The sequence below is a fragment of the Gymnoscopelus braueri genome, assembly GCF_963280865.1.
Source record: "Gymnoscopelus braueri genome assembly, chromosome: 13".
Taxonomy (NCBI): Eukaryota; Metazoa; Chordata; class Actinopteri; order Myctophiformes; family Myctophidae; genus Gymnoscopelus; species Gymnoscopelus braueri.
The window spans coordinates 17,228,269-17,241,811 of record NC_137615.1 but is presented as its reverse complement, the minus strand read 5'-3'; the positions used below and the strand labels follow the sequence as shown (position 1 = coordinate 17,241,811).

Here is a 13,543-nt window from a genome sequence, read left to right as displayed (position 1 = left end):
CTGTATTACGTAACGGCCTGGACAGAAATTGTGTAATTCCACAAAAACATTTTTTTTTTCTAAAACAAACAACAAACTTGTGATGTATCCTCCCACCCTGTAGATGGAAACAATGATGCCATTTTACCGTCCCAGTTGGAAGCGAGATAGACCACGCTTAGCCTTTGAGCATGCACACACACACACATCTAACATTTCTTATCGTATACATATCTGGCTGTAAACAACATTTCCCCTTATTCTGCTCTTCCGTTTGGCATTTATCTCGACTTATAAATATACATACAAGATGTCGACAATCTTCTCTTTTCAATCACAACTCGTCTCCATCATGGACGCGTTATCAAAAACAGCTGTGCTGGAAATAAGCAAACTGGTTGAGATCGAATCAAAGATGTTGAAAATAGAGATCACACGAGGACGCAATGAAATCGCGTCTCTTGGCGAAAAACTGCAACTGATGGAGAATCTGCTGTGGATTGCACAGGGGCGCAGGCAGCAGGACACAGCTCTAAAGATTAGAGATGGTCTAGAGAACAATTTTTATGGAACAGTGGAGGCTGATGGGACAGGACCTATGATAATAAAAAGGTAGGCCAATATTAACCATATGAATAGCCTCTTTACTGTATATACAGTGCCTATATTGCAGTGGTTCTCAACCTGTGGGTCGGGACCCCCAGGGCCAGGGGGGTCCCCACAGGATTTTTTGGGGGGTTCCCAGATGACAGTAAAGTGACCATTTAAGGACGTTTATAAAAACTGGTGAAACATTGGCCAAATTGATAAGAAAGATGCTAAAATTGTGAAAATAGCTGATCCACAAGCTCACAACGCCTCGCATTGGGAGGTGTTGTGAGCTTGTAGATCTGCTATTTTCACAAATGTATCTGTGGAACCAAGTCAAACTATGACTAAACTCCTACCAATCCAAGTGCTTATCAGGGTGGGGCTGGAGGAGTCCCCAGCACAAATATGATTATTTTGGGGGGTCAGTCACGGCCTGAAAAGGTTGAGAACCACTGCTATATTGCACTGAACATGGCTTGTGTGATTGGTGGTGATTGTCTGATCTAATCTGGAGTTTTTGCATCCTAGTGAGAGTACATGGGAAAGCATATCTTCCTCTGCTGCAATGGGCTGTTTGCATCAAAGTGACTCTTCTGTTGAAGTAAGGACTTTCTAAAACATGTCATATAGTAGTGTAATGTTTTTGGGGGGTGGGTGGCGGGGGCACTGGGAGAAAACAATCTTCTATCTGAATCAAACTGTCCAAATTCAGTAGAGTGCCCCACAATGCAATTCTTGAGTGGCCTAACAAGCATCAATGGTTCTTTGTTTAGGAGAGAAAAAAAAAATTTGATGTCCAACATGAGGTACAATATTTTATGGAATAAAAGGTACTACTAAGTTGTAGTACAAGACAAGTAAGGTATTAATAGTAGTAGTAACTAATATAGTATGTAATAAAGTGTAGGTAAACTTAGTTGTATGTTTATGGCATACACAGAAAAAAAGGATACATATTAAGATGCATTCAGATCTGCACTGGACCCACTTCATAAAAGTGTCCACTTTGTACAAGTGCCTTGTTATCCTGTATTCGTGCAATACATACTGTCATGTCTAATGGGTGTCATTTCTATTCTTCTCTCTCTGTAGCTTACAAATCCAGTCCGAGAGCAGCCTGAACTCATAGTGGTAAAAGAGGAGCCAGTGGAGATTGACAGTGGGACACAGAAAGAAAGGACAGGTGAAAATGGTGAGTGCTCCTTTAAGATTTTGTCTTAAGGGTACGGTCACACCGAACTTTGATTCGGCCCATGTGACAGATTCTGCCAATCCTTTTCAATGGGAATGGAGCGTTTTGTTGCCCTTGCGCAGCTTTTTCTGTGTGTTGCAGACACCTTGAGTTTATGGGTTCTATGCGCCAAGGCGCCTCCAAAAAAAAAAGTCTATTTGAAGCAGATAAATGCTCTAGACAATTGCTGCTTTCCCCCTCTGTCCAATCGCATGAGTCGAAGACGGACCGGCCTGGTAACGTCAAGACAGAAGGTGCTGCAAGCTACTCTGTTTTTTAGACTGATCTGGCTGCACAAAACAGGCGGCCGCGCAGAACCTGCGTTTATCAGCCTGCAGCCATAGTTCGGTGTGACCGTACCCTATTAAGCAAAAACATTATGTACACCTACAAGGACATAGGGCTGGGCGATATGGACAAAATGAAATATCACAATATTTAATTTTTCTTTCCCCAAAATGTTCTGAAAGGGATCTATGATATAAAAAAGGGTCCTGCACACTATCTGGAACTTACAAAAAGGATGCTCTTTATTAAATCGACGTTTCAGTCGTTAGACCTTCATCAGGACAAACATGTTTGCCCTGGTTGTCCTACACACCTGTCACTAACCTTTGAGGTGTACATCGGGCTTCTTTCAAAAGTACCCAAAATGTTCTAAAATAGAGAAAATTGTCTACAAGGTTGCAGTGCGTTGTGAGCTTGTAAATCAGGTATAAACAGTATAAAATCGGGCTTATGTGATTAACACCAGGAATAGACAACACTTATGCCATATCACGATATAACGATACCCCATATCCCAGACGATATCTAGTCTCATATCACAATATCGATATAATATCGCTATATTGTCCAGCCCTACAAGGATGCAGGTAATTAATCAAGCAAATTCTTTTTTCATGATTTAATATTTGACATGTTTCCTAATTCAATATATTCTCTCAACAGGAAGTGAAATGGCCACAGATACTCGGAAGAGAAACTCAGATGTAATCCAGCACCTCAAAACCACCTCAGATCAACAACCTGTATTCACTGAGAGCTTTGTGACCCAAGGCTCTCAATCATCTTTGGCCGGACCAGGGAAAGAAGACACACATTGGAGTACTGCGCACTCTGTGCGCCAGAATGCACAGCTTGCACCGGGACACACAAACCTAGAGGTGGAGAAATCCTTTGGCCGAAATGCTGCCGCCCAAAGTTTTAGTATGGCCAAGAACGTGAAGGTCCACAGCTTACGGAACTCGGCTGCTAAACGATTTGGCTGCTTGCAATGTGGCAAGAACTTTAGATGTTTCAGTCAGCTTGAAATACATCAACGAAGTCACACAGGAGAAAAACCATTTAGATGCACACTGTGTGGAAAACGATACGCGCAGAAAGGGCATCTTTATACACACCAGCGCACGCACACAGGAGAAAAGCCATATCGCTGTCCTATTTGTGGAAAGGGCTTCATTCAGAAATGTACTCTTGATATGCATCAACGCACTCACACTGGAGAAAAACCTTTTGTTTGTGTAAAATGTGGTAAAGGATTCACAAAGAATTGTAATTTGAAAAAACACATGGCAGTACATATAGATCCTGTTATGAACATGTATAGTACTGAATCTAGTGTAGGCCTACCAATATTCAGAGGGACAAATGGACATGCAGGCTCATCAAACATTGTTGTCGGTCAACCGTAACTTATTTCAGCATTCCTTTTAAATGACATTGTAATAAAGGTATATTTTGTTTCAGATTTGAGTGGACTGCAGTAATACAATTAAATTTGAATCATAATGGTTAGTAGGTCAATAATGCAACAAAGTATGATGTGGATCTGCTGGTAAATAGTGTCAACTTTATGCTGTGTTAGATAGTAATGCATTCTGTTTTTCATGTTTCCCACCCTTGCACCAACACATTTTAATCAAACTGTCCACATGTGCTAGCATGGGTATTAAAAATACACCATCCTTTAAAGATGGGAAACTCACCTCCTTTTTATGAATCAGTTGTTTTTAACTAATTCAGCGAAGTACCAGTCCTACAACTGACACTGCAGTGAGCATCATTCCAGTAACAAATGAGCAAAGAGACATACATTTTTTTATTCAACTTCTGACAAATCAGTCACCTCATAGCATTGATATCTAAGTACAGGGGACGTTGATAATTGAATCTAGATTGTTGGAGGATATCATTTGAAGATTTTTACCCCACCATTCACTCAAGAAACATATGCACACACAGGCTCTCAGAAACTTAGTTTGACCTATTCAATATTGAGCCTTTTCTTTATTGGTGGTGCCATAACTGAAGCAGTAACTGACATTTATAGATTCTATATTCACACAGCCAATATATGGGCATGTTCATTACATTTTATTTATATATATATATATATATATATATATATATATATATATATATATATATATATATATATATATATATATATATATATATATATATATATATTTAGATATAACACACACACACACACACACACACACACACACACACACACACACACACACACACACACACACACACACACACACACACACACACACACAGGGTTGCTATAGTATTAATAATACATCCTTCAAAGATGGGAAACTCACCTCCTTTCCATGAATCGGTTATTTTGAACTAATTCAACAAAATACCAGTCTTAACTGTTACTATCTGAAGAACTATCTGTGTGAACACTACAGTCGCCATTTATCTTTACAGGAGACGTTGATAGTTGGATCTTGATTGTTGGATATAAAAACAAATTAAAGATGATTTTACTACACCCTTCACTCAAGAAACTTAAACACAATATAGGCACTCAGAAAAGTAGTTTTGCCTCCATTATATATATATATATATATATATATATATATATATATATATATTTTTTTTTTATTGATGGTGTATCCACACACACACACACGCACGTGTGTACAATATAAATAATAGCGTCGGGTGCCTGTGTGTGGGGGGTGTGTGAGTTTAACCCATTAGTGCCCAAAGAAGATAGTAGCAACACAGTGAACACAGCATGTATTATGGACGTTATAGACACGTCGCCCTGCTTCAAACAGGATTTATAAGTTCCCTTAAAAAAATTATCCACCCGTAAAAGCCATCTCTGGTACACCGACCGTACACCGTTCCAGGGTCGAATGGCATTTTTCCCGATTTTATGCGCAGATCAGAAGCGACGACTCGTTCGTTGGTCGCGCATCACAATTCCCCCCACAATCCCTTGCGGCAGTGAGAGGACCTTATTTATAAGTAGGGTAGGTTTATTACGGTCTGTCTGCCAACCATTGACTAGACGAGACGGTTTTTTTGTTGTGTTTTTTCAAACCACACATTATCAGACGCTCGCTCGCTCGTGTCGTCAACATGATGTGCGACACCACCAACAGAAGTTTTCGGACCCAGCTGGGCGCTATCCTGGAGAAGCTGACGAAGGCGGTTTTGGTTGAAATAAGCAACGTTGCCGACGAGTGCTCGTCCGTGCTCCACACAGAGATCTCACAGACCAAGAGCGAGAACGAAGCCCTGAAGAAGAAATGCTTCACGCTGGAGATCCAGCTGAGAGCGGCCAGAGGCTCCTCTTCTTCTGCTGCTTCCCACAGCAACTATCCCACCACAACAACAGCCAACAACCATGTCGGCCATCGGAACAACAGCAACAGTGGATCCGGGGGTTCTTCAGAGAAATTCGTGCGCGGTTCGTGTTTTAACCACTTACAAAACCCTCTATTCTTCTATTTAGTGCAGGGGTCTTCAACAGGGGGTCCGGGATCCGTAGGGGGTCCTCAGAGTTACTAGTGGGGAGGGGAGGGGAGGGGGGGGTCACCACATCTTATCTTTGTGTGATATCTGATTGTTATTTTTACATTAACCACTTGAACCCTAGCATCCCTATTCTGAGGGGAACATCAGCCAAAAATAGGTGATCTACATTCTACAAGCACACATCAGCTATTTTCGGCAAAGTGGTTTGGTGTAGAGGGGAAACGAACGGTTTAATATGTTAAATGGCCGAAGGTTTAATCTGCAACACAATTATATACAATATATAGTGGTGCTCTCCTCCATCTCTCTCTCAGCTAAGGGGTCCCTGGCCTGAAAAACGTTGAAGACCCCTTCTTTAGTCCCCCGGAGCGCTTTTTCTCCCCTCTTTTCTTCACCAAATATTTTTGCAAAAGCAAAAAGCTTGTAGATCGGCTATTTTTGGCCAATGCCTCCCCTCCCCCCCGAATACGGATGCTGGGGTTAATTGCTGCTTGCCGACGAGACATGTAAAAAAAATAAGGACTTAGGTGTGTTATGCGTTGTGTTTATTGATGTATTATTGTATTGTCCTTACAGATCAGCAACAGTCTGCTCCTGCTCCAGCCATCGATGGTATTTTTGGAAAAGACTGGTGTATGGATCTATGGAGAGAGAAACTCCCCCCTGCAGCCAAAGGGGCAGAGGAAGCCTCTACTTTGAGAAACAATGGCCCACCAGTGCCACCACAGGTTAGAGATAACAATGAGGGGGAATAATTACAGGAGCACGTCGCAAATTATGATGTCAGCCTTTCACTGCTCACAATATCCTCCACGACTAGATGATAACAAAAAAATATTTGTACTACTATAACTAATAATTAGATTATGATAATAATAAAGCAAGTACAAACAACTGCTTTAATCAAGAGGGGGGGAAATGCATTACTGGTTACATTATAAACAATGAGTGATCTCGTCTGGACTCATTGCCTAGCCAAAACAAATATGTTGGTTTCAAAGGTTGGCTATGTAAACTACAAATAATTGGGCCAAAATTGCTTTTTGGCGCAAGGGCAGTGGTAGAGCAACCTTTTTTCTCCCTTTTTTTTCATTTGGACCACTAGCATATTTCAAACAATCCTCAAGGACCATCCCACCTCATAATGATATATTTAGTATATAAGAGTGCATAGCAGTCTATTTTATTTTTTATCCTTATTTAACATGAATAATCTTTAAAAAGCCAGATTTTTTTTACTTAGTTGCATACCGGTGTAGTGCACCGAAAATAGCCAATCTACAAGCTCACCATGAGTTGCAGCGTGAGCGTGATGCATTATGAGCTTGTAGATCAGCTGTTTTCAGAAAACAATACCATGCGCAACAGTATATTAAGCACTTAACAGCCAATATTTCATTTCAAGCTTTTTCCCCCACACTATGCCAATAAATGTCTTACTTTTAATGGCCATATTACATTATTGTACATAAGGTTGTATATATTTTTGTAAACAACACTTTTCCCCGATGGTCCATTGACTGCCAGTACTAATAGGCTCTATGCACAGCAGCCATATTGGAAAGAAATTGGGCCTCTTCCTTACTTCCTTTACAGGTCTTACCAATTATACTAACTAAGGCTCTGTTCCATTTACTAGTGCAGTGCAGTACAGTGGCTCTTTTTAACTTCAAGGACCCCCATAACTCTGAGACTGTACATATGGACCCGTTACACATCTGCAAGGGGCCATTTGGAACCCCCTCAAGGAACCATGAGGGTACCTACTACCTGGACCACACTTTAGAGACCCACTGGTGTAGCAGAGTGTCTCCAGTGAGCCAACATGCATAATATCTGCACCCTGACTCTGTTTGACCAGAATGGAACAGAGCCTTAATTAGCATAATCATTGGTAAGACCTGTGAAGGAAGTAAGGAAGGCCCATTTTCATTTCAATATGGCTGGGCTGCTGTGTGTGCATAGAGCCCATTACCACTGGTGTGCAGTTTTGGGGTCTCCAACGTCAGTAAGATTTCTTCTCCAGTGAGCATGAACGTGCACAGTAAGTTTCATAGCAGTCCACCCATGAGATGAGATGTGTTCAGTTGACATTTTGGCCTGAGGGTGGCGCTAGAGGAAAGGTCATGGGGGCATCTATCTAGTGCCTGGATAGTAGCATTAATTATTTGGCCAGCATGGCAGTGCACAGCAAATTCAGTCAATCCAGACAGTTTTTGAGATATCTTGTTTAGGGAGTAACATTTGTGCAAGTGGACATTTTGCCCTAATCAGAACAGGTCATCCTCTGTGGACCCAAGAGTTAACACTTTTGAGTGGATCAGATTTTGATTTTGGGTGTTCAAGATATTATTTCATTAATCAAACTTATATTTCTTATTGACAGTGTGTTTGCTGAGATAATTCTATGATCACAGATCGGATATCAAAGTGATCCCAATGATATTTTTTGGTTTTCAACTAATCCAAATTTGATCCACTGAGATGGGGATTAAAAGTTTCAAACTCTTGGTGGTCCCTGGGGATCATTATGGTGCGCAGTAAAATTCCAAGTAATCCAGCCAGTAGTTTTCAAGATATGTTGTTGGGGACCAAACTAGTGGACGGACAGACAGACAGACTGACGGACCAAGCCAAACTTAGAGTTGTGTATATACTATAGCTGCAAACCACAGAACAAACGTGAAGGAAGTTGAACATCCAAATATGGATTTCCTTTACATTCGCTCTGCAGACTGCAGCTATATACACACACTCATACACTGTGTGTGTGTGTATATATATATATATATACACACACAGTATACAGTGTATATATATATATACAAACTGTGTGTGGCTGTTCCACCACCCATTAATGTCAGAGTACGTCAGTGGGGGGTGGTAGTAAACTAGGCTGCTACAGCTGGCTACAGTGATACAGAGAACATTGCCGTGTATTGTTACAGCTGGCTACAGCAGTACAGTGAACATTGGCAAGTATTGTGGACGTTATAGACATGTCGCCCCTATGAGTTAAAAAAACAAAATGAGGTTGAAAGTCTTCAAAGTGTTTCTATACTCACACGAGAGCAAGTAAAAGTTTGGCTACTCTTAATGATTTCTTTCATTCTGAGATGGAGCATATCTGTCGTGGGAGTGGTCTGTCTTTGGATAAACAGGGCTGGGGGCCCCAATCACTGTATACAAGATGAGAGTAAAAACAGTACTTTTAACCATAATCATGGTTGTTGGTTATCAGTGAAGGCATTTGAGAGAGACGTCACTTAGAAGAACATTATAGAATATCAGTCTCTTGTGCGAGTAAGAGACATCAAACTTAGCAGCAGATATCAAACATGGAAGTGTATACATCAGTGATAGTGCCAGTGCAGCAGCAATGGAATCGCGAAAAAGTTCAGATCTCCAAGCTTACAACGCAATGTGTTGTGTACAGAGATCGGTGAGTGTCAATGAGCTTCACCGCCTGCCTATAAACGTTACTGTGGCATCAGGAAAGTGGGCTGTTAACTCTTGCAGCTTTAAAAAGTTGCTGGTGACTTCAAGTGAGAGAGAGACGGAGAGAGTGGGCAATAATCTTTTCTGCTTGCGTCTCTGTCCAGCAGCGGTGCAGGTCCTGGAGGATTACAGGAACGCTCACCCCCATTTTTTTCTGCGGAACGCTCGCCCCCCAGCGGTTGTTGTGTTCTTGTATTTGTTTTACTTAGGGTTAAGGTTAGGAATAAGTTTAGGGTTAGGCATAGTTTTACTGAGGTTGTTTAGGAACACTGTTAGGTTTAGGCATAGTTTTACTGAGGTTACATTTAGGAATAAGGTTAGGTTTTTAGGCATAGTTTTACTGAGGTTACGTTTAGGAATACCTGGTGATTTGACCCGGGGCGAGTGTGTATTAGGGCGAGCGTTCTTGTATTTGTCCTGGAGAGATGGCAGGTTGTAACCAATGACCCTCTCGGCTGACTGGTGTGCTGCAGTCTGCCCCTGTGCTTAGCAGTAGAGGTAGCAAACCAGATGGTGATGATGCAGTGAGGATGGATTGATGATGGCCGTGTAGAACTGGACCATTATCTTCTGCTGCAGGTTGGTTTCTTTCAGCCACCGCAGGAAGAACATCCTCTGCTGGGCTCTTTAGTCTAGGTGATGAAGGTGATGATGTACTCTCACTTGTGGGGGGGGGGCATTGTTCTGCCTGCACCATGAAGCCAGATGGTAAACCTCCCATCCATAGAGCCAGACAATGCAATGGTTGGTCATTAGTATCCAATATGAGGCTTTAATCACTTCAACCCTATATACTTTATTTTACATCAAATAGTGAAAATAGCTTACAAGCTCAACTATTTCAACTGAATGTTCACCTATCATGAATTAAGGCCCTAGGTCTCATGTGGTTAAACAAAATATTTGTACCTGTATTTAATGTATAGGTGTTTAAAATCACCTATACCCCCCCCCCTACTATTTGGAGTATATTTTCTTGCTCTGTAGTATTTGCTCATCTCATCTGAGCACAATTAATACAGGAACATATCTACATATTGTCAGATGTTAAACACAATTCTTACTGGAAAAGGTGCATCATTCCCATCAGTCAAAATAATTTATGAAATCTACAGATATTGTTGATCATTTTAGTCTAAAATAAATTCAAAAATGGAATTGGTATCTTGGCTAAATGCCAGAAACTACAGGTCCATTCAGTATAATTAAAACACGTACAGTTGCAGTTCCTATGGGAGTCTGGCTTGTTGTCCCTCCATTGGCATTCCACACGTTCACAGTTCCAAGGTTCTTGTTTCATCTTGTGTACATGAACATGAAAGTAAAATCTACTTTGTTTGGCATGACATTGCAGCAGCAGCATAGTAACATTATAAACACCATCACAATAGTGATAGTGAGTCTGTGAATAGTAACAGCAAAATAGACTAAAGAGAAAAGTGGCGTTGCACATAATAGTAAACATGTCAGTGTCTGTACTCTACTGTGTGTGTGTGTGTGTGTGTGTGTGTGTGTGTGTGTGTGTGTGTGTGTGTGTGTGTGTGTGTGTGTGTGTGTGTGTGTGTGTGTGTGTGTGTGTGTGTGTGTGTGTGTGTGTGTGTGTGTGTGTGTGTGTGTGTGTGTGTGTGTGTGTGTGTGTGTGTGTGTGTGTGTGTGTGTGTGTGTGTGTGTGTGTCACACACACAGACACAGACACTGGCAGTCTGTGTATGATGGCAGAAAAGACGGGGACAAAATGTGGCTCCACCCTAACTGTAAAAAAAAGTTTTTCACAAGTCCATACTGCAGTATATTGAATGTATTCTGCTGGTACAATATAGGGCTGCATACAGATTTTTTTCTGAATATGGAAATTATGATAAATGTGTATACATAGACGAATTATATGCATTAAAATTTCTGTCTTTGTTAAAATACATGAAAAAAAGTTACAAAAGAAAAATAATAGTCTGTATAACTGCTATCTGTCTCATTGTTTATTAGGCAGTAGATTTGATGGATGGTGAACCAGACCTAATATTTGTTAAAGAGGAGACGTATGACGATCAGCCCATTGGCCAACAGATGAGGCTTTCAGATAACCGAAAGAGTAAGTTGGCCATCACAATCTCCAACAACTAACAACATTTGTGTCATTGCAAAACTGATCCAGGTTGTCTGTTTCTGACAGGAGGTGCATCAATTGAGGAGGACGGAACCGATCAGACAGCTGTCAACGAGCTTCGACTTCACCAGGGGGGGTTGAACTTCCCAGTAACTTCTGCTCAACCACAACAAGGCACGCAGCCAATACTTATGGATGGCTTAATAGAGGGCTCAACCATGGGTAATCTTGTTGATGACACAAATCGATCATCAGCCAGTGGGGAGTACTCAGACTTTATGAACAACATGCAAATTAATTCATCCAAAGAACTGGCAAACCAGCACAGGGCTGCTGGGAAGGTACCAAAACAGTTTGAATGTTTATTCTGTGGTAAGGTGTTTAACTATTTGAGCAGTTTGAAAGTCCACATCAGGAGGCATTCTGGAGAAAAACCATTTAGCTGCACAGTTTGCGGGAAGCGTTTTGCCCAAAAAACATACTTGAAACTACATCAACGTGTACATTCAGGGGAAAAGCCCTACAGTTGTCTAGAGTGTGGTAGAAGTTTTTCCCAGAAAAGCTCTCTCAACATGCATCTACGTACCCACACAGGAGAGAAGCCCTACAGCTGTGTGGATTGTGGGAAAAGTTATGCCTACAAGTATGGCTTTAATCAACACAAGTGTTTCAATTGAGACCTGGTGGATGCCGAAAGAACATTTGGATTTTACACAGAGTAATCCAAATTATACCATTTTTGCCTAAAGAATACTATGTAGCTATGAACTTTTTATGATATACTGTACCTGTTCAGCATTAACACAGGAACTGTTATGAGAGTAAAAAATTCAGCTGTTGACAAACAAGTGAATCAATTATAAGACTGTGGTGTACTGTATAAATGTCAACTGTAGATAGTATGACAAATTATAATCAATTATTTGATATAGAGGTGTTCTGTGCAAACGGCACCTGTAGGAAGTATTGACAAATACCGTAGTATTTAATAACACTGTGCTAACTCTATTTATTCCAATATAGCCTAGAAGAATAACAAAAAGTGACTTACCCACTGTGCCAGTTCTGCCATATTAGTACACAATTGAAGCTGTTGTGTGATATGCTGCCTTTACCAATAAGGGAATTACAATAACAAGCCAAGCCAATGTGTTTGGCACTTTACCCCGTCCAACAAAAAAAAAACTTCATACATAGGCTACCCAACACATGCATATAGGTCGTTGTCAGAAGTCCTCCTGTGCTGGGAATATATCGCACAATGCAGCTTTTAGGGACATTTCACTTTTAAACCTGAGGCCGATTTTAAAAACACCAAAATCCTAACCATATTTTCAGAATATACAATTTTTTATTCAATTATATTGTAATTCCTGTTGCTATATACATAGCAACATCTACAATGACACAGATGCTTTTCCAGTTTTAAAGGTCGAACAACATATAGGCTTTCCCTGTCTTAATGGGTTAAACCACTTCTGGGGTTATTTTAAGTCGCTTGATTTAATATTTAGATATTTGGTATAATTTTTTTTATCTTTTTACCCTTGATATACATTTTATTTTTTATCTTTTTACCCTTGCAATATGAATCCATTGTAACTTCAAACTAAATTTTAACCATGTCAGATTCATTGAAAACACCAGTCCTTGGTTCTGGTGACTGATATTGTCCTTCTAATGTGTGAGGTTGTCCAATTACCTTATTCATTAAATATTTTTTAAATACATATCAATACATTAAAATGTCTGATAAAATTAATACATATTTAAACTGTACCAATACCCATTAAAGGAGTAGTTCACCCCCAAAAATACCTTTTCTCTATCGATTACACACTCTATTTTTGTCACATTCCTGAACCAATAATTTGATGACCGGCGGAGGCAGTCATCATTGAGGCAGTAGGAGACACAAATGACCTGCATTTGTCTCCTACCGGAGAGACCACCGCTCATCAAATTGGTTTAGGAATGCGACAGAAACAATCGATAGAAAATAAGTCATTTTTGGGTGAACTTCTGGATTCGATACCAGGCACATGTAGCTGTTAAAATGACCCCAGAAGTGTTTTAAGTGAAATACCCCTTTTAAGTGATTTAGTAGACAGGAGACTACATCTGCAAGAAAATAAAATGCACTGAAATTGACTGAAATCCAACATGAACCTCTGGATTTCATTGGAGGGCATATATAAGACCGGTTTACAGTAAACCTCACTATAGAAGGGGTCGTTTACTGTCTATGACCAAGATTATTTACTGAACCCCACTCCCAAATTACTTAAAATTAATTCACCATTTTAATAGTAATAATTCCATTTTAAATTAACCAAATGAAGGCCCAA

The 13,543-nt window shown here is 40.4% G+C and overlaps 2 protein-coding genes across 2 annotated transcripts; both read left to right on the top strand.

Annotated features, from left to right (window-relative positions):
- Positions 1 to 168: 168 nt before the first annotated feature.
- Positions 169 to 3,549, top strand: LOC308099196 (uncharacterized protein). Its single transcript, XM_080447838.1, has 4 exons — positions 169 to 591; positions 1,099 to 1,171; positions 1,663 to 1,762; positions 2,753 to 3,549. Exons 1-4 carry the CDS (start codon positions 290 to 292, stop codon positions 3,493 to 3,495), a joined length of 1,218 nt encoding a protein of 405 aa, XP_080303964.1. The 5' UTR covers positions 169 to 289; the 3' UTR covers positions 3,496 to 3,549.
- A 1,567-nt stretch (positions 3,550 to 5,116) lies between these two features.
- On the top strand, positions 5,117 to 13,503 carry LOC308099197 (uncharacterized protein). The gene is made up of 4 exons (XM_080447839.1): positions 5,117 to 5,525; positions 6,170 to 6,321; positions 11,075 to 11,180; positions 11,262 to 13,503. Exons 1-4 carry the CDS (start codon positions 5,195 to 5,197, stop codon positions 11,870 to 11,872), a joined length of 1,200 nt encoding a protein of 399 aa, XP_080303965.1. The 5' UTR covers positions 5,117 to 5,194; the 3' UTR covers positions 11,873 to 13,503.
- The last annotated feature ends 40 nt before the right edge of the window (positions 13,504 to 13,543 follow it).